We start from the raw sequence: 20,755 nt of genomic DNA, 5'->3' as shown, positions 1-20,755 counted from the left end.
GGAGGTGGAGCTCGGCGGCCGGCGCGTCGGGTGGCGCGCGCTGGTGGTCGGTGCGGGGCGGCGCGGCCTGCTGTCCGGTGGCGGCACGTCACGGTGGAGCGCGCGGGTCGGTGACGGCGCAGTGTTCTTCGCGGCTGTGCTTGTTCTGGTCAGATCCGCGCCGGCTGATCTGAGGCGGCGGCCTCGCTGGGGCGGACGGCGCTCCTCCGGCGGCGGGGAGTGCTCGTCGGTGAGGTAGACCGGATCTCCTCGGCTGCGCGGGCAGCGAGGTCCCGGTGGGCGCTGGTCATGGCGCGGGGAGGCCCCGGGCTCCCCTCGTCAGATCGGAGGCGATCTGGTCCGCTCGTGTTGCATGACTTCCGGCCAGCCTGGATCTCCGGCGTGCACGCGCCTGCTGATGTTGTGTCTGGTTCGGAGGTGGCGGCAGGGTGCTTGGCCGGGGGAAACCTTTGGCCACCGGTGGCGGTCACGGCGTCGATGGCGTCCCGGACGCCATTCCCTCCTTGGTGGCGGCGCCGAGGCTAAACCTCCCCTGCCTCTCCCCTTCCCCTGCGCCCGGGTAAAAACCCTAGCCCCGGTGGCTAAGCGGCAGCGGCGCCACAGCGTCGTCACCTTCTTGAAGGCGCCGACTTGGGCATGGGGATGCTGGCTGTGCATGGCGAGCTTATCTGGTTCCTGGTGGCGGCCTGTCTGATCTACCGTGTTGCTGCTCCGGGCATGTCTCGTGACTGCGATGCTTATCTTCCAACCGTGTTTCCGATGGCGACCTCGCCCTTCCTCACCTTGTACTTGCCGTGGTGGAGCGGTTCTTCATCTCACTCATTGATGGCGGCGAAGATCGGCGGCATGACGCTGTCGAGGCTCGGTGTCCGATGCGCGGAGATGGACTCGCGCAGGAGGAGGTAGCTGTCAGGCGTCATGGTGACGTAGCTGGCAGAAGTGGCCTTCACAAAGTAGAAGACTCAATATAATCTGAAGACGGACTTGTGGAAGATGGCGGCGACGACACAAGAGTGTGTCTGACCGGATTGTGCCCCAGACCCGGTATGCGGCTCGGCTGGGGCTTCTGGCTTTTGATGTTAGGTTTAGGTGAGTGGTTTGGGTAGTGGCCCAGCTAGCATCCCTTCATCATATGGATAAGAGTAGCGGCATATGTTGCCAAGATGGTGGATTCAGGTGTATTGTTTGTAATACTTTGTAAGGTCCTCAAGAATAATTAATAAAGTGGCCGTATGCATCTCCCAGATGCAGATGCAGAGGCCGGGGGTTATTCTCCTTTTCTTAAAAAAAACTGCTATCACAGTTTAAAGACACTGTTTCTAACAAACAGAACTGTTTCTCACAAACAGGCCTTAACACAACAGAAGAGATCTATGCGAGATCAATTGTTACAGTTACACTTATATATCTAGCTGCCTTAACCATCAAGATATACTCCCTCCGTTCCGAATTACTTGTCGCGGGTATGGATGTATCCAGATGTATTTTAGTTCTAGATATATACATCCATTTCTACGACGAGTAATTTGGAATGGAGGAAGTACTTAACAAGTAACAACCGTACCAGTCTCAAGCATGAAATGATATTCTCAGTTAGATAGACTAATAGCTAAATGCATGAAATAAACATGCTCTGCTCTATCTAGTTTATTTTTCAAAAAAAAAGAAACAAGTATGGGCATAACAAATAAGGCGTGTATAATGATACTGAGATGATAGGTTGATAGTATCTCCATAATTAATCTTCGTGAAGAAATAAGACATTCGCCTGCGGTCAGTGGTTCGGGAGGAGACGCAATGACACCCTAAACTGTTAATGTTTAGAATACTAAAAATATTAATCAGGGATCAATTTTGACCATTGGATCAATTATATACTACCCACTATTTCCAGTAGTATGATATACCGTAAAAAGTCTCTACAACAAGTGGTTCAGGTTCTTCCCCCAGTGGTAGCCACATTCTACTTGGGTTTTGATTCTTTGGTTTGCATTTAAGAAAAGTATTTAAAATGCATAAATGTACGGAATGCTGAAAAAGTTTACACAAAATTTTGCGTGTACAAAATACGATCATATATGAGCTCTGTAACGAAGAAAATATGTGTTAACGTTGCTTCTAGATTATTTATCCCAGGAAAAAGGTTTTACTAGAATGGTTGGCCGGTGTGAGCACCCAGGACCCATGCTTTATTGCATGTCCTGGGTCCTAGGTCTCGCCAAGTCGGCACTATTTGTCAAAAAAAAGGTCTGCACTATTTGTCCTGATCAGCAACTGGACGAACTTGAGCCCGCATGCAAGCAGCGTCGTCGTCGCCTATTTGCCTGCATTGTCTTCCCTCTCGTTGTCTTCAACCTATCTCCCCCTCTACTCTCCTAAGCCTCCTTCGTTAAATAGCAGTGCCGAGGCAGGGCAAGCAGACATACGTGCAGAGCAGCCATGGCTAACCTCCACATGTTCCTCGGCCTCCTCCTCCTCCTATCCATGCACACTATTCCTCCTAGCATAGCCACAGAAGACGATACTCTCACGCCAGGCCAGCCGTTTGCTGTTGGCGACAAGCTCGTTTCTAGCAACGGCAAGTTCGCGCTTGGCTTCTTCCAGCCCGGCGCCGGCAACATCACTAGTAATTCATCTACCTCTCCCGGTTGGTACCTTGCCATATGGTTCAACAAGATCCATGTCATCACTCCCGTCTGGGTCGGCAACCGGGAGAGGCCAATCGCCGGACCCGATCTGAGAGCAACACAGCTTCAAATCTCAGAAGATGGCAACCTTGTCGTCCTAGACAACAACACCCAATCCACCATCTGGTCCACCAACATCACCAATACTAGAACCAACACCAACACTAACATCACCAATACTAGAACCAACACCAATATTTCCAATACTAGAACCAACACCAACACCACCAGGGCCATCCTCTTGGGCAGTGGAAACCTCGTCATAGAAAGCCTGTCAAGTGAGGTGCTGTGGGAGAGCTTCGACAACCCAACCGACATCCTCCTCCCATTCGCCAAGATCGGCTGGAACAAGCTCACCGGCCTGAACCGTGTCGGCATCTCGTGGAAGAGCCGGATCGACCCGGGCCTCGGCTCCTTCAGTGTGGGGCTGCTAACCAATGGCACCAGGATGGTGACGGCCAGGCGTCGAGGCTACCCTTCCGAAGTGTACTGGTGGTGGTCGCCTGACGACCACTCGTCCATGCAGATCCCAGCACTCAGGAAGTTGCTGCACATGAGCCCACAGACCAGCATGGTCGTCCCGGAATACGTCAACAACAAGCAGGAGGAGTACTACATGTACACCTCCCCAGATGAGATCTCTTCGTTCCTCTTCATCGACGTGTTTGGTCAGACCAGGCTGAACGTGTGGTCGCAGGACAACCAGGCCTGGCATAGCATCTATGTCGAGCCCGCCGATCCCTGCACCCCATACGCCGCCTGCGGGCCGTTCACCGTCTGCACCGGCAACTCGCACCCGCCATGCGAGTGCATGGAGAGCTTCTCCAGGACGTCGCCTCAGGATTGGGAGCTCGGTGATCGGACAGGTGGGTGCTCCAGAAACACTCGGCTGGATTGCAATGGCAACAGCAGTTCCACAGACGTGTTCCACCCAATAGCTCGTGTGACAGTGCCATATGGTCCCCGGAGTTTACAGCATGCTCCTGCAACTCGGAGCGAATGTGAAGTGGCCTGTCTCAGCAACTGCTCCTGCACTGCTTACTCCTACCATGACAGCAAATGCTCTGTTTGGCATGGGGAGTTGTTCAGTGTAAGCAAGGATGATGGCATCGAGATCAGGTCTGAATATACTCTGTATATTCGCCTTGCCGCCGGAGATGTTCTGAGTTCAACAAGAGATAAAAGAAAACCAGCAGCTGGAGTTGTTATTGCTGCAAGCGTTATCAGTTTTGGGTTGCTGATGCTCATGCTGCTACTAGTGATCTTACGGAACAGATTCAACTGGTGTGGTGTTCCATCACAGGCCACCAATCAAGGTAGTGTTGGAGTTGTTGCCTTTAGATACGCCGATTTGGGCCGTGCTACAAAGAATTTCTCAGTGAAGCTAGGAGCAGGAGGTTTTGGGACTGTATTTAAGGGAGTTTTAAGTGACCTGACTAGTGTAGCAGTGAAAAGGCTTGAAGGTGCCCGTCAGGGAGAGAAGCAATTCAGGGCAGAGGTAAGTGCACTTGGACTGATCCAGCACATCAACCTGGTCAAATTGGTTGGTTTCTGTTCTCATGGTGATAAGAGGCTACTTGTATATGAACACATGTGCAATGGTTCTCTTGATTCCCATCTGTTCCAAAGCAATGGCACAGTCCTCAACTGGAGCACCAGATATCAGATAGCCATCGGAGTTGCTAGAGGATTGTCCTACCTGCATCAGAGTTGCCGCGAATGCATCATACACTGCGATATCAAGCCAGAAAATGTACTTCTCGATGAATCGTTTGTCCCCAAAATTGCAGACTTTGGGTTGGCATCGGTCATAGAAAGGGATTTTAGCCGGGTTCTAACTACATTCAGGGGAACTACAGGGTATCTTGCCCCAGAGTGGCTTAGCGGGGTTGCTATTACATCAAAAGTCGATGTTTACAGCTTTGGCATGGTACTGATGGAAATCATATCGGGAAGAAGGAATGCGTCTGTTGTGCACACTAGCAGCAACGACCATGTCGCTTTTTTCCCTGTGCGAGCCATGAACAAGCTTCATGAGGGAGATGTGCAGAGCCTGCTAGATCCAGAATTACATGGTGACTTTAACTTGGATGAGGTTGAAAGAGTATGCAATGTAGCATGTTGGTGTATCCAGGATAATGAGCTGGAGCGGCCAACAATGGGTGAAGTGGTCAGAGTTCTTGAGGGTCTAATGGAGCTTGATATTCCTCCGATGCCGAGACTGCTTGCGGCTATAACAACATAATGCTTTGATGTCACTTCGATGTAGTAATTCTAACTATTTGTATTGTATATGCTACTTTTATTTGCTTCAGCAAATTTTATGGTTCTCGTTTGGACGTGTAATAGCTCAAAAATCATATACTATATATAAAATAATCTAATAAATAATTTCTTTCCTGCATCATATAGTTCATTTTATCTCTATTTTATTTGCTTCAGGAAATTTTATGGTTCTCGTTTGGAGCGTGTAATAGCTCAAGGATCATAAAATCTAGAACAATATGATAACTAATTAATTTCTTGCATCTTATAGTGCATTTGATATCGTACGGCAATACTTGGGGCTGTTTGGTTCCTAGCCACACCTTACCTTAGGTAAGTTTGACCAAGTTAGGTGGGTGTTTGGTTCTAGCCACACCTAAGGCAAGATTTTTTTTGTGAGCAGTAAACCCCACATGTCATAGACATAAAAAGTGTGGCACATTCTCTTAGGCAAGCCAAAGTGTGGCTAACAATCTGAGCAACTCAAGTAAGGCAAGTGTGACAAGCGTGGCAAAAATAATGCGGCAATATATGGCAAAGATAGTCACAATCCAAACATCCCCTAAATCACTTAGTGAATAAATTCAGAAAACAAAAAATAAAACTATTAATAAAAAAAGACACAAGTACACCAATTAAATGGTAAATGTTGAAGGCTATCTGAACTCACAAATATCATTACTTAGTAACTAGTCATCAACCTGTGCGCCTACATGCTAGCTATTTTATTAGAATGCTACTTTTATTTAGGGAGTGTCTATATTACAGTTGACTGGAAACAAATTGGACTTCAGTCAATTTTTTCATCCAGTAACATGACATGTATATGTATATATGTATGTACGAGAAAAGAAACAACAGAAAAAAAGAATGTATGTGAATTTATGTCACGAGACCAAGAAACGACTGAAAACCAAAATAGTTTCAGTAAAAAGACGTGACAGTATAATTGTTAGAATTATTGGGATTTAGACCATCTGTTATATCCAATAATTTGTAGGGAAACCCATAGGCCCATGTGGCACGTTCATGCATGACAAGAAAAAAGCTGAAAGTTCTGCGCTGGTGGAAAATGAAACCAAATAGTTTTGTTTCGGTTTCATTTCTCCATTAGTACATTGAAACGATTGGCCTACTAATGAAAGACGAAACTGACCACTTAATAGGATTTTTAGTGCGCCCGTTTCTCCTCTTCTTAATGGGAATTAGTGCGTCCATTTTCAGTTTCACATTGTCACGCCTATAAGAGGTCGTTCCTCTTCCCAACAAGACACACAACACATCGCTTCGTTTCAGAACATTGCGCTGCTTATCTATTTCTCATCTCGCTTCCCGGCGTGTACCAGGGAATGAGACAGCAGGCCTCCGAAACTCCGTCTCTTGTGATCCGGTACGGGAGAGGAGCGATCGGGCTTTTGGGGAGCGCTTCCGCGCGACTGTTGGATCCTTGTTCATCGTGGTTGTGATCGACAACGAGTTGCCCAACGACGACTTCTTCCCCAGCGTCGACGACCTCTTCGACGACATGACGAACGGCGCATCTGCTTCTGCTTCTGCTGCTTTGTATGTCATTCTATCCTTTTTGTTAGGGTTAGTGTTTGGAGTACTACTAGTAGCAATCAATATAAATATGATGTCTTTTCCTTATGATTTCGATTGTATGACTAGTTTCAACAATTTGTTGTTTGTCTTGATTATCTTCACTATCATGTTTTTCCTATAGTTTTTCTGAATTAAATTCTACCGAAAAATGCCTAATTATTCAACAATCCAAAAACCTGATGTGTGTAGGCAATTTTCTCCAATTGCATTTGCTACTACTCTTAAGCCTTCTGTGTTTGAGTTATGTGTTTGAGGGTGTGAATTATAAGAGATTGCGTGCGAGGGCAGTTCCTTGGCTTACCACCATGAATTGTTTTCACCCCTCTAAGGGCAAGCCAGAGGGAGAGCTTAATGTTGAACAAGAGCAAGCTTTCCAGGCTACAGACACCCTTTTTCGAGGTGTTGTTCTGAGTGTTCTTGGCGACAAGATTGTCGCCCCTTCATGACCATCATGGTCGGTAAGGATATGTGGAATGCGCTTGAGACCAAGTTTGGAGTCTCGGACACAAGAAGTGAATTGTACGTCATGGAGCAATATAATGACTACAAGATGATTGATGACCGCTCCGTTGTAGAGCAGGCTCATGAGATCCAGTCGCTCACAGAGGAACTTGAGCACCTCAATTGTGTGTTACCTGGAGGCATCATTGCCAAGCTTCCTCCTTCGTGGAGAAATTTTGCTAGGCAAGAGTTTACTGTTGTCGATCTTATTGGCACTCTTGATGTGGAAGAGAAGACAGAGGCAAAAGACAAACGCGCTCCTTTCCATGAGGGGAATTCTAGTGCCAACTTGGTACAAAAGAAAAAAATTCAACCCCACAAACCCAAGAACAAGAACAACTTTGCAGGCAAAGGAAGATTTGATGGCAAGTACAAAGCCCCACAACATGCCAACTTCAAGAAGGAGACTTTTAAGAAGAAAGGAAAGTGCCATGTATGTGGTAGTGAAGAACATTGGGCTTCATCATGCAAGGACCGCTGGGACATGCGTCAGAATGAGAACAACGACAAGACCGCTAATGTTGTTATTGGCGATGTTGAGATGAAAGATGTCGGGTATGGTAAATTTCCTACCATTCTTTTAATATGTCATTCTCCTAATTGCATGGTCAACATTGCATGGTCCAACCGGAGAGGCGAGATCATAAATTTTCACATGGAGTACACACACTGGTCGTCAAATCTATCACTGCTAACAACCTCTATACAATTTTTTAACCCTGACGACCTCTCGCTAGGCCCGCCCACGGCGCTTGATAAATTGCCGGAACCAGTTGCTGGCCACCCCACTTTCGGTCATTGTCGCACCTCCTTCAATCCTCGTCACTGGGAGAGGAGAGGCTGCTTCGATGTAAGGTGATGACCGATTGGCTTCCCCTGCAGCCATCTTGAAAATCCGCCAACCATTTTCCCGGGTCGCGCAGTGGCCGCAAGGGAATCGCAACCTTCTAGGGTGTACTAGGATTCGCCCGGCCTTATGTTGCCTTGGGGAGCGACAAGGGGTCAATCAGCTTATTTTGAAGTGGTTTGATTTTGCCACAAGATGCAAGATAAAGGACATCATAGTTCTTATTTGTTTTTTTATTTCATTTTATTTCTTATTTAATATCAACGTCAATAATTAATTCCTTGTTAGGAAACTTCCTTTTCCGAAAAATTCATTCCTTGTTAGGAAACTTCCTTTTCCGAAAAATTCATTATTATAAACCAATTCCTGCATATTATGAAAAAGCGCAATTTTTGTGTAAATTATGTGCATTTTTTCTTTATTTGTTTTATGTTTCTATTTTTCTTCTGGAAGGGTAATGCCAATGCCACTAATTCATTCTTCCTTATATAACTTCATTATTTTGTTTTTGTGCCATTTTCTTTATTCATTAAGGGTAATACCAACGCCATTAATCCATTTCTTCTTAGGAAACTTCGTTTTCATGAAAATTTCACTATTATACACTTATTCTTACATATTATAAAAAGCAATTTATGTGTAATTTTGTCATTTTTCTGTCTTCTTAAAGGGCAATACCAATGTCACTAATTCATTCTTCTTTAGGAAACTTCAGTATTTTTATTTTATTTTTTATTTCTTCTTTAAGGGAAATACCAATGCCACTAATTCATTCCTTAATAAAAAAACTTCTTCTTTTCGAAAATTACACTATTATATGCTTATTCTTGCATATTACAAAAGTGCAATTTCCCTCAAAAAATTGTGTGAAAATTTTGTTCTTATTTGTTTTATATTTGTTATCTTTTCCTTTTTCTTGAATGGTAATACTAATGTCACTAATTCATTCATCATTATGAAATGTATACACACATGTACTACGAAATAGGTGCATAAATTATACTAGAGTGCGAAAATTGAACTAGTATATGCTTTTTCTTTGCATATTACAAAAGGTGCAATTTCAGTGCATGTTTTTTAAAGTTTTGTCATCTTCTTTCTTATTAAAGGGTTCTAATGTCACTAATCCATTCTTTCTTAGAAAAAATATATTTTTTATTTTTTATTTAATTTTCTTTAAATTATTATATGTGAATTTTTGCGGACTATAAAAAACCATAATTCCGGTGTAAATTGTATGCAAGAAAATTTCATTATTTTTCAATTTGTTTATATGTTATTTCTTCGGTAATAGAAATGCCACTAATTCATTCTTTCTTAAAAACCTTTTTTTTCATTTATTCTTTAAGGCGACACCACCACAAGTATTAGAATTACATGTGATTGGCCTTTTTCTTCCTTTGGTTATTGGGTTAATAGTGCACACCTTCTCGTGAGTTTGTAGTGCATGTGTAGAACAACGTAACTTTCATAGGAACTGGTTTAATATTTTCTTCTTTTGGGAGTTTTGGGCATTTGTTGTTGTACATGGTTAGTAAGTTATATATAGCAGTAGCACACTTTTATAGATAATGTATGTAAGGGCATCTTCAACGGCAACTCACAAATTTTCTCCCGCATTCGTCCGCGGACGGGGGGCCATTACGCGGACACCGATGCGGGAGGACACCATTCAATCGTAGCATGTATATGTCCACCAGCAAATTCAAATTCAAATCTACGTTGATCCACACAACGCGCCCGACCACATCCGCGCCAGATCGCATCATCAGTCACAACCAAAAGAGGGCAAATATGTTTAGTTTTTACATGCCCGAATCCAAAAGAACATCGGTCCGGCATTTCGTGCATTTCTGCCCTGTCGGACCGGCCATCCTAGCCGTCCTTGTTGTACGTCGGCTCCCCCGCTCTCGGCATTGCAGCAAACGGCGCGCGGGCACCCATGTGCTCTCCGGCTGCCGTCCTCGCCCGGACGAGCAACGGCAAAGAATACTCGGAGAAGAGTGGCGCCGAGTTAACATCGACGATGTAAGGAACCGTACCGACGGGCTTTGCGAGCTGCTTGGCGGCGGCGTAGTACGGAGGCTTGTAAGGCTCCTGCCACAGCGCCATCTGTATTGTGGACACGCCCGTCTGGCGCCGTCCGCCACGCCCATCGCAACCACCAGGCCCACCGGCGGCCATGCTTCTTCAGCTTCTCCTTTGCGGCCTTCGCTTTGACGTGACAACTTTGCCGCATCTATCCGAGCTGATCTTTCGAGTGAGCATGATGCTCGGATCCCCCGGCACCTCCGCCGGCTCCATCTCCGACAAGTTCTCCGATGGTTCCATGCGTCGGTAGCGGAGGGAAGGAGAGCATGGGAAAAAAGAGCGGGAATTGGACGGAGAGCGACTGAGAGCGGAAGAAGAGAGTGGGGGATTTTGGCGCGGAAATAATGCGGGATACTACAAAAGCGCGGGCTCGGCCTTCCTTTTGGATGGGCCAGAGGGCGGAGAGCGACTTTCGTGTGTCCGGACTCCTGCAAACCTCCCCCACGTTTGTCTCTGGTTTGCGGGATAAATCGCGTCCGGACCGTTCCACGGACCGATACAACCGTGTTGGATGGCTTCCGTGGTCCGGACAGCCGCGGGTTACGAGTCCACCTTTGAGATGCCCTAAGAGCAAGTACAATAGGATGATGTAGGCGGGCTATAAGAGATGCCACGTCAGATTTATGTCTAGGTGGAGGAGAGAGGAGAGGAGAGAGAAGAGAAGCGGGCTACAAGTTTACAGTCGGCTCTAGCACGAGCTCCAACACCCTTTGTGAGAGGAAAGAGTGGGCCATGTATTAATTGTATACTCCCTCCATTCCACAATGTAGTGCCTATAGATTTTTGTGGAAGTCAAACTTTATCAACTTTGACCAAATGTATAGAGAAAACAGTCTACATCTACAATACCAAACATATACATTCTGAAAATATAACTCTTGATGTATCCAATGATGTGCATTTGGTATTCTAGATGTACCTACTTTTCTCTATAAATATGGTCAAAATTTGTAATGTTTGACTTTTGCAAAAATCTATAGGCACTACATTATGGAACGGAAGGAGTAGTATACTAGTCCGTGTAACTGTTGTATGAGCGGACTATTAGGTTAGCTATAAGTGACATAGCAACTTCATATAGCCCGGTTGTTGGCTATACTATTAATCATGCTCTAAGTGCCCGTCTGAATGCCTTAAGAGCAAGTACAATAAGATGAGTAAGCGAACTGTAAGGCTTTAAATAATATATTTTTGCTTACTTGGCAGAGAGAGAACAAGAAAGAGAAGAGAAGCGGATTACAAATTAACAGCCGGCTGCACCACGCGCTCCTAAAGACTTTGTGAAAGAGGGAGGTGGGCCATGTACCAATAAAATAGTACTCATTTACATGTAGCTATTGTATTTGCTGGCTATAAAATTGACTATAAATGACATTTCAACGTCAAACAGCCAGCAACTGCAACTGGCTGTACTATTAATCATGCCCTAATGCATTGAAACATATGGTCCCATCATGTGCAGAACCAGTTAGATGTTTTGCTTGCTTGCTACATTATTTTTATGTGCGTGGACATGCAGAGCACTTGACGCTACAGGACACAGGCACATGGCCCAAGCAAGCATTGTTTGCAGACTCTTGCTAGCGGTCATGAGCACTTGACGCTAAAGAATATAGATTCCTTGCTTATGGGCCTGCTAGGCAGCTGGCGTACTCTGTAGTATGATCGACTGAAACAGTTTTTTGTCAGTCGACCGACCCGAATTATATTTTCAGTCGACCGACATCCAGCTGCTCCCACCTTTTTAACTGGAATGATTCGCCAATGTGAACACCCAGGACCCATATTCTTCGGGACTGTTTGGTTGTAGGACTAGTATTGCCATACTTTGTCACATATTTTTGTCAAACTTGTCTAAAGCTAGTTCATTAAAATGAGAGCCACAAGTTGACAAGCCTAAGAAAATCTTTGCCACACTTTTTATATGTATGCCATGTGGGGCACAAGTGTGGCTTGCCTAAGGTGTGGCTTGAACCAAACACTCACCTAAGTTGGTCAAATTTACCTAACTTTAGATGTGACAATCTTTAGCAAAGTTAGTCACAAACAGCCTCTTCATTGCATGTCCTGGGCCCTAGTTTCGCTGAGTCTGCACTATTTTTGTCGTGATCAACAACTGGACGAACTTGAGCCCGCATGCAAGCAGCGTCGTCGTCGCCTATTCGTCTGCATTGTCTTCCCTCTCCTTGTCTTGAACCTACCTCCTGAGAACTGCATCGCTAGATGCAGCAGCATCTACATGCGCGGTCCCTCGCGATTCCCATCAAGATGACGTGCTAGTTAGAGTATAGTGGGGCGCTGGCTTTCAGTTTGCCGGAAATTATCAGGTGATTCCAAAGCTTATATGCTACCATGATATCAACTTAAAAAATTTAAATTTAAACTTGTCAAAAAAATCTGAAAAAAATCATGGATGTTCATGACATATATGTCTGACAACCCCTAAAAAATTCAGCTCAAATTCGACATACACATAGAAAAACAAAAAAAAGACAAATTCAGATGTGAATAGTGTCATTTTTGCTTGTCTTTTTTTGACGCTATCATGATGGATTTGTCTTTTTTCTTTGTACATCCATGAATTTTTTTCAGAATTTTTTGACAAGTTTAAATTTGAATTTTTTTTAAGTTGATATCATGATAGCATATAAGAAGGGCTGGTATCACCTAAGAGTAGTACCAGTATAGCCCCCTGCTTCATGGTCGGAGCTTTGGAGCCTAGTAATTTTACTTCTACAATAATGCATGTACGACAGAAGTAGTACCATCGACTCTAGCTGAGTTGACTTCAGAAGTTCAAGTAAGTACGTTGAAACCCAATATATCAAATCGCACTTGTGGCATGCGTGCCAGACTCTATGCATGGCTTTTTGACGGTAGTGTTGCACAGTCTATCGTCAAGAACCCTGAGGATAGGGTATTTTTCATATCAAACGGACGTCACGGCTCGGTCGAATCCTACCGCCAAGGTCTATGGCTTTAGACAGTTATACCCTACCGCCATCAACCTCGACGATAAGAAAAAGATCAGATCCCAAAAAAAAAAATTGAGACCAGGGTTAAATTCGGCTTAAGTTTCACAAAAAGGTCAAAACATCAAAATTGGCCGTTGAAGGCAGCAAGGCACACCCCCACCGCGCTGTAGATGAAACAAGGTCCTTGTGTCAGCCATGTGGCCACGGTATTCACTTATATATAATGATGTATGCTGTCTTTGTCGTTCCCACCAATTTTTAATGCGCGCATCACCTCGATCAGGCCAACCATTGGCGTCCAGATGCCGCTGCGTCCAGGACGTCCGCTCTCCCTATCTCCTCTACTCTCCTAAGCCTCCTTCGTTAAATGGCAGAGCCGAGGAAGGGCAAGCAGACATACATGCAAAGCAGCCATGGCTACCCTCCACATGTTCCTCGGCCTCCTCCTCCTCTCCATGCACACTATTCCTCCTAGCATAGCCACAAAACACGATACTCTCGCGCCAGGCCAGCCATTTGCCGTCGGCGACAAGCTCGTCTCCAGCAACGGCAAGTTCGCGCTTGGCTTCTTCCAGCCCGGTGCCGGCAACAGCAGCAAGTCATCCACCTCTCCACATTGGTACCTTGCCATATGGTTCAACAAGATCCATGTCATCACTCCCGTCTGGGTCGCAAACCGGGAGACGCCAATCGCCGGACCCGATCTGAGAGCAACACAGCTTCAAGTCTCAGAAGATGGCAACCTTGTCGTCTTAAACAACGCCACCCAATCCGTTGTCTGGTCCACCAACATCACCAATGCTAGAACCAACACCAACATCTCCAATGCTAGAACCAACACCAGCAACACGAGGGCCATCCTCTTGGGCAGTGGAAACCTCGTCATAGAAAGCCTGTCAAGTGAGGTGCTGTGGCAGAGCTTCGACGACCCAACCGACGTCCTGCTCCCAGGCGCCAAGATCGGCTGGAACAAGGTCACCGGCCTGAACCGTCTCGGCATCTCGTGGAAGAGCCGGATCGATCCGGGCCTCGGCTCCTTCAGCGTGGGACTGGTAACCAATGGCACAAGGATGGTGACCGCCAGGCGTCGAGGCTACCCTTCCGAAGTGTACTGGTGGTGGTCGCCTGACGACCACTCGTCGATGCAGATCCCAGCAATCACGAAGCTGCTGCAAATGAGCCCACAGACCAGCATGGTTGTCCCAGAATACGTCAACAACAGGGAGGAGGAGTACTACATGTACACCTCATCAGATGAGATCTCTTCGTTCCTCTTCATGGACGTGTTTGGTCAGGCCAGGCTGAACGTGTGGTCGCAAGACAACCAGGCATGGCATAGCATCTACGTCAACCCAGCCGATCCCTGCACCCCATACGCCGCCTGCGGACCATTCACCGTCTGCACCGGCAGCTCGCACCCGCCATGCGAGTGCATGGAGAGCTTCTCCAGAACGTCGCCTCAGGATTGGGAGCTCGGTGACCGGACAGGAGGGTGCTCCAGAAACACTCCGCTGGATTGCAATGGCAACAGGAGTTCCACAGACGTGTTCCAACCCATAGCTCGTGTGACATTACCCTATGGTCCCCAGAGTTTACAGCATGCTCCTGCAAATCGGAGCGAATGCGAATGGGCCTGCCTCACCAACTGCTCCTGCACTGCTTACTCCTACCATGACAGCAAATGCTCTGTTTGGCAAGGGGAGTTGTTCAGTGTAAACAAGGATGATGGCATCGAGATCAGCTCTGAATATACTCTGTACATTCGCCTTGCTGCGGGAGATGTTCCAAGTTCAACAAGAGATAGTAAAAGAAAACCAGCAGCTGGAGCTGTTATTGCTGCAAGCGTTATCAGTTTTGGGTTGCTGATGCTCATGCTGCTACTGGTGATCTTAAGGAACAGATTCAACTGGTGTGGTATGTCATCACAGGCCACCAATCAAGGTAATGTTGGAGTTGTTGCCTTTAGATACGCCGATTTGGGCCGTGCTACAAAGAATTTCTCAGTGAAGCTAGGAGCAGGAGGTTTTGGGACTGTATTTAAGGGAGTTCTAAGTGACCTGACTAGTGTAGCAGTGAAAAGGCTTGAAGGTGCGCGTCAGGGAGAGAAGCAATTCAGGGCAGAGGTAAGTGCACTTGGACTGATCCAGCACATCAACCTGGTCAAATTGGTTGGTTTCTGTTGTCATGGTGATAAGAGGCTGCTTGTATATGAACACATGTGCAATGGTTCTCTTGATTCCCATCTGTTCCAAAGCAATGGTACAGTCCTCAACTGGAGCACCAGATATCAGATAGCCATCGGAGTTGCTAGAGGATTGTCCTACCTGCATCAGAGTTGCCGCGAATGCATCATACACTGTGATATCAAGCCAGAAAATGTACTTCTCGATGAATCGTTTGTCCCTAAAATTGCAGACTTTGGGTTGGCATCGGTCATAGGAAGGGATTTTAGCCGGGTTCTAACTACATTCAGGGGAACTACAGGGTATCTTGCCCCAGAGTGGCTTAGCGGGGTTGCTATTACATCAAAAGTCGATGTTTACAGCTTTGGCATGGTACTGATAGAAATCATATCGGGAAGAAGGAATGCGTCTGTTGTGCACACTAGCAGCAACGACCATGTCACTTTTTTCCCTGTGCAAGCCATCAACAAGCTTCATGAGGGAGATGTGCAGAGCTTGGTAGATCCAGAATTACATGGTGACTTTAACTTGGATGAGGTTGAAAGAGTTTGCAATGTAGCATGTTGGTGTATCCAGGATAATGAGCTGGAGCGGCCAACAATGGGTGAAGTGGTCAGAGTTCTTGAGGGTCTAATGGAGCTTGATATGCCTCCGATGCCAAGACTGCTTGCGGCTATAACAACATAATGCTCTGATGTCACTTCGATGTAATAATTCTAACTATTTGTATTGTGTATGCTACCTTTATTTGCTTCAGCAAATTTTATGGTTCTCGTTTGGACGTGTAATAGCTCAAAGGTCATATAATATTATAAATAATTTCTTTCCTGCATCTTATAGTTCATTTGATCTCTATTTTATTTGCTTCAGCAAATTTTATGGTTCTCGTTTGGAGCGTGTAATAGCTCAAGGATCATAAAATCTAGAATGATATGATAATTAATTAATTTCTTGCATCTTATAGTGCATTTGATATCGTACGGCAATACTAACTCACTTAGTGAATAAATTGAGAAAACAAAAAAAACTATTAATAAAAAAAGAAACAAGTACACCAATTAAATGATAAATTTTGAAGGCTATCTGAACTCACAAATATCATCACTTATAAACTAGTCATCAACCTGTCCGCCTACATGCTAGCTATTTTATTAGAATACTACTTTTATTTAGGGAGTGTATATTACAGTCGACTCGAAACAAATTGGACTTCAATCAATTTTTTCATCCAGTGACAACATGACACGTGTATGTATATATGTATGTACGACAAAAGAAACAACAGAAAAAATGAATGTATGTGAATTTATATCACGAGACAAAAAAGGACTGAAAACCAAAATAGTTTCAGTAAAAAACGTAACAGTGTAATAAATGCACTAAACCTGACTGTTGCATCTGAGGCCCCTTTGCACCTGAACATGGGGCAAATCTGGTAGTTGCTCACAGAATCAGTTCATCCCATTCACATCTGATCGATCCCTTGTTATTCTCTTCACACCTGGAACACTTCTATCCCCAAGAACAACACAAATGCTCCATCATAAAGAAAGATCTGACATAGGAAAACAGGAATTCAGAGATTTAGGGACTGTAAAAATTCAGTGACTACTGCACACCACAGCAAACTAGATATATGGTGACTTCCAAGTAGAAATTGAACAGATTACAAAAACAACACACTATAACTCCACTCTTTTGCTACTGTAAATTCATCATTTGTTGGCATTTACACAGAAAAAGTAGAGAGAAGTAAATAACTCGTGAAGTAGTTAACATGTCAGAAGCAGCAAACTGTAGCATCAGTGAACAACAGGAAAATTACAAAAATAGGCATCAGAAGCTCAGGTTTTAACTGTAAAAAACACATGATTTACTGGAATATAAAAATTGTAACTCGCCTACATACCAACTGTAAGAGCACATCTACAATCCAAGTATCCAACCTTAGAAGTAGGCTGGTAAAAATGTTTTTCCCCAATATACATACATGCATCATACGAACTTACAGTCGCATGTATACAGTAAATTGCCTTAAATCTCACTGTAAAAAGCAAAAGAAATACTAAGCTAAGAACCAGCGTAAAATTTTGGTATTACACAACACATGCATGCATGAAAAGCCCATCTACAATCCCAAGTAAGAAGTAGGTTGGAAAAATGGTCTTCCCTAACATACATACATGCATAAAAAACTAAGGTTTCAACTGTAAAACACATCTACAATCCAACCTGAGAATTAGGCTACACAAATAATTTTTCCCAGCATACATACATCAATCATACTACCAACAGTTGCGCATACACAGTAAATTGCCTTTAAGATCACTGTAAAAAGGAAAAGCAACAATACTAACCTAGGAACCAACCTTTAAATTCGGTATTACCAATCATACAAACACACCTGCACAGTACAAAAAGCCTATAAGCTCTCTGTAGAAAAGGAATAACAACCTAAGCAACAAACTAGAAAAACAGTATTGCCCGACATAAATACATGCATCAAGGTATTTACAGTGACGCATCAAGGTATTTACAGTGACGCATGCACAGTATAAACCCTTCAAGGTCAGTGTATAAAAGGAAAACCGCCTAAGGAGCAGGCTAGTACTACCCAACATACATAAAGTCTATGGAAAAATAGTATGGGGATGTACAGACAAATACATGAATACTACAGATCAAAAACAAATAAAACTGCAGTTGAAACATATGAATCTTCAAAAAAAACTGCACTGCATGCTCTCCATCATTTTTTGCCAATGTAGGGAAATGTTTTTATATTGAGCAGGGACAACAATCCTTCACATACTCTTTGGGGAAAATGACATTTCATTTCTTAATGTAAATGCGGAGCAGACAATTTCTATACATTCTGAAGCAAAAGAATATTTAATGTTTTGTCGATATACATCTAACACTTGCTATAAACTGCAGGGAATGTATACATTCACTCAGTTACTATTGTCAGACAACTGGTTTGCCGTAAGAAGAAAACCTAGAATTGATAAACCTACAATGTTCTGTTACTACTTACTAGAAATGCAGATATCATGTTTAGCTGCTTATTTGACTTTTACACAGGAACAACTAGCATCAAAAAGACTTACAAATCCAGCGGAAGCACTTACACCGGATCATGCTTTACAACTTGGGACCTGAAAAAATAGTGCAAACAGACAAGAAACTGTAAGATACCTACTGCTTGACTCGACAGAAACATGAACCCAATTACTAACTAACACAGTAAACTGGTGATCTAATTTACAGGGGGCAGAACAAGGACAAGCAGATCCAGATTTGCTGAATGCAAAAAAAAATAAAAATCCATTGGAAATCTGCCTCTTTGACAACATGATATTGAATAAGATACAGAACTGAAATAAAAAAGAAAATAAATTAGAAAAAGAAAAGGAAAACCACAAACACAAACATTACCTTGGAAATCTGCCTAGGTCTCAAAGCATCAACAACTGAAGCAAAAAAACTTCCCAGAATATCTTGTGAAGGTTAATGACACTGGAAAACCATTAGACCTCTTTTGTTTCTACAAAAATCAAAAACAAAAATCAAAAACAAAATCAGAACTGAAGGAAAATGATGCAACTATAACTCAGTAATATATAAATGTAAATAATGTATAATTCGGAAAACCACTTAAGTATTATATAGAAATCATTCATATATACAAATGCTAAAATGGAAAGGGAAAATAGTATCCTTCAGCTATACAGCTCATGCAAAATTAGATAGAAAATAAAACTGTAAATCTATACCAACCTAACAGTAAATATATGCAAACCAATACAACTTAATTCAGTCCAAGTGTAAATTACAGAAAAATGCAACTGTAACATCTATAAAAAAAGACCAAAAAACAATTACAACCCGCTTTGTTCATGTTTAGTCTTGATTCCAAAACTACTGATAAAAATTATAAAAACAAATACAGCTGGAAATCTATACAAGCGAAAAGGTAAATTACAAAACCACTTAATACATATTAACTCTTCATTCCAGAAGTGAACTATTCTGGAAGTTTTATGGAAGTACTGAAGCAAATTTACGGAAAGAATGCAATTGTAAAATCTGTAGAAGCATGACTGTAAATTACAATCTGGTAAAGTACGTATTTAATCTGTTTCCATAAACTGAACTAAAGTTTTACAAAACTAATGTTCCAAAATTACAGGAAAAAAGTTGTAAGTTTATACAAGCCTAAGAGTAAAACCAATTAACAAGTGAACTATCTTGGCAGGTTTGCAGAACTACTGAAGGAAATTTACAGAGAAAATATAACTGTAAAATCTATGGAAGCATGACTGTAGAAATACAAACTGCTAGATACGTATTTTATCTTGATTCCAGAACTACTGAACTAAGTTTTATAGAACTAATGTTGCAAAATTACAGAAAAATTTGTAAGGTTATACAAGCCTAAGTGTAAAACCACTTAAGAACTGAACTAATCTGCAAATTTTACGTAACTAATGTTGCAAAAATACAGAAAAAATACAATAGTAAATATATACAGGCGAGTGTAAACTACAAACCACTTAATTGAAATTTAATCTAAATTCCAGAAACTGAATTAATCTTTACAAAACTAGTGATGCAAATTTACAGAGAAAGGAAACTAAATTTATACAAGCCTAAGTGTAAAATCAATCACTACAGATTTACATCACTACTCATATAATTGGGTGCGGACTGGAGTTTATATTATTTTGTTCGTATGTTACTGTTCTAAAAGAACTATAATTACAGTCCTAAAAATCTATAATTACACTGTTACAGTTACATTATTTTAAAAATTCAGATTTACATGCCTTCTCAAATCTAAGTTTCAGGAAAGTTAACCATGTAAATCGCATACATATCCAAGGTGAAATCACTACCCAATGGAAAACAAAAATCTGACAATGCTAAAAATGCTAGAGTAAACTAAAATCTGGGAGAAAAATTGATATAATCTGAAAAATAACATTAAACAACAGTACAAAATAACTACAACAAGGACACAATAATTCCTGCAAGAAATACAAAAATCTGTAAGAGTTACACACATCCCTAGGAAAACAAAAACAATACAGTATACAAAGTTCATAGTAATAGTGCTGACGGAAAAAAACTAACACTAGGCTAACCAGTAACCACATTCAAAAATGGTACATAACCACAGTGGCACCTTACTAAACAAAGAGACTAAGTTTAACAGAAGCATGCACATCCATACCAAACCTCCATGTACAATTCGAAAAGGAAAAATTACACTGCAAATAACAGATTCCGAAGAAAAACTAACCCATACCCCCTACAGAACATCTTGAACTAAGAAAAACCCGATTTGGAATTTAGCATACAACCAGAGCAACTACACCAAATAATCACGTCGCCAGAGCTGAAAACGAGCTGGATATCCCCTAGAAGCTCCAAATCTCCATCCCGACCCACCCTAAAATGCCCAACTCTGAAAAATAACTACTACAAACCAACTTCGACCAACGCCTACACACCCAGCTCTGACCAACAGGAACAACCTAAGCATTCAACCATACTACCTCCAATCTGGGGAGAAAATAAAATCGATATCTGTAATCACAC

At 43.1% G+C, this 20,755-nt stretch overlaps 2 protein-coding genes across 2 annotated transcripts; both read left to right on the top strand.

The window, feature by feature from the left end:
- The first annotated feature begins 1,991 nt into the window (after positions 1 to 1,991).
- On the top strand, positions 1,992 to 5,258 carry LOC119331445 (G-type lectin S-receptor-like serine/threonine-protein kinase At2g19130). The gene has a single exon (XM_037604601.1). The coding sequence runs from the start codon at positions 2,440 to 2,442 to the stop codon at positions 4,930 to 4,932; it is 2,493 nt and encodes an 830-aa protein (XP_037460498.1). The 5' UTR covers positions 1,992 to 2,439; the 3' UTR covers positions 4,933 to 5,258.
- Positions 5,259 to 13,086: 7,828 nt separating this feature from the next.
- LOC119331446 (G-type lectin S-receptor-like serine/threonine-protein kinase At2g19130) lies at positions 13,087 to 16,006 on the top strand. Its single transcript, XM_037604602.1, has one exon. The coding sequence runs from the start codon at positions 13,382 to 13,384 to the stop codon at positions 15,836 to 15,838; it is 2,457 nt and encodes an 818-aa protein (XP_037460499.1). The 5' UTR covers positions 13,087 to 13,381; the 3' UTR covers positions 15,839 to 16,006.
- The last annotated feature ends 4,749 nt before the right edge of the window (positions 16,007 to 20,755 follow it).

Source organism: Triticum dicoccoides, chromosome 7A (assembly GCF_002162155.2).
Source record: "Triticum dicoccoides isolate Atlit2015 ecotype Zavitan chromosome 7A, WEW_v2.0, whole genome shotgun sequence".
Taxonomy (NCBI): domain Eukaryota; kingdom Viridiplantae; phylum Streptophyta; class Magnoliopsida; order Poales; family Poaceae; genus Triticum; species Triticum dicoccoides.
Note: the sequence above shows the minus strand (reverse complement) of the source record. Positions and strands in the feature narration are given on the sequence as shown.

Coding starts and splice junctions, on each gene's coding strand:
- LOC119331446 (XM_037604602.1), top strand. CDS start 13,382: ATGGCTACCCTCCACATGTTCCTCGGCCTCCTCCTCCTCTCCATGCAC.
- LOC119331445 (XM_037604601.1), top strand. CDS start 2,440: ATGGCTAACCTCCACATGTTCCTCGGCCTCCTCCTCCTCCTATCCATG.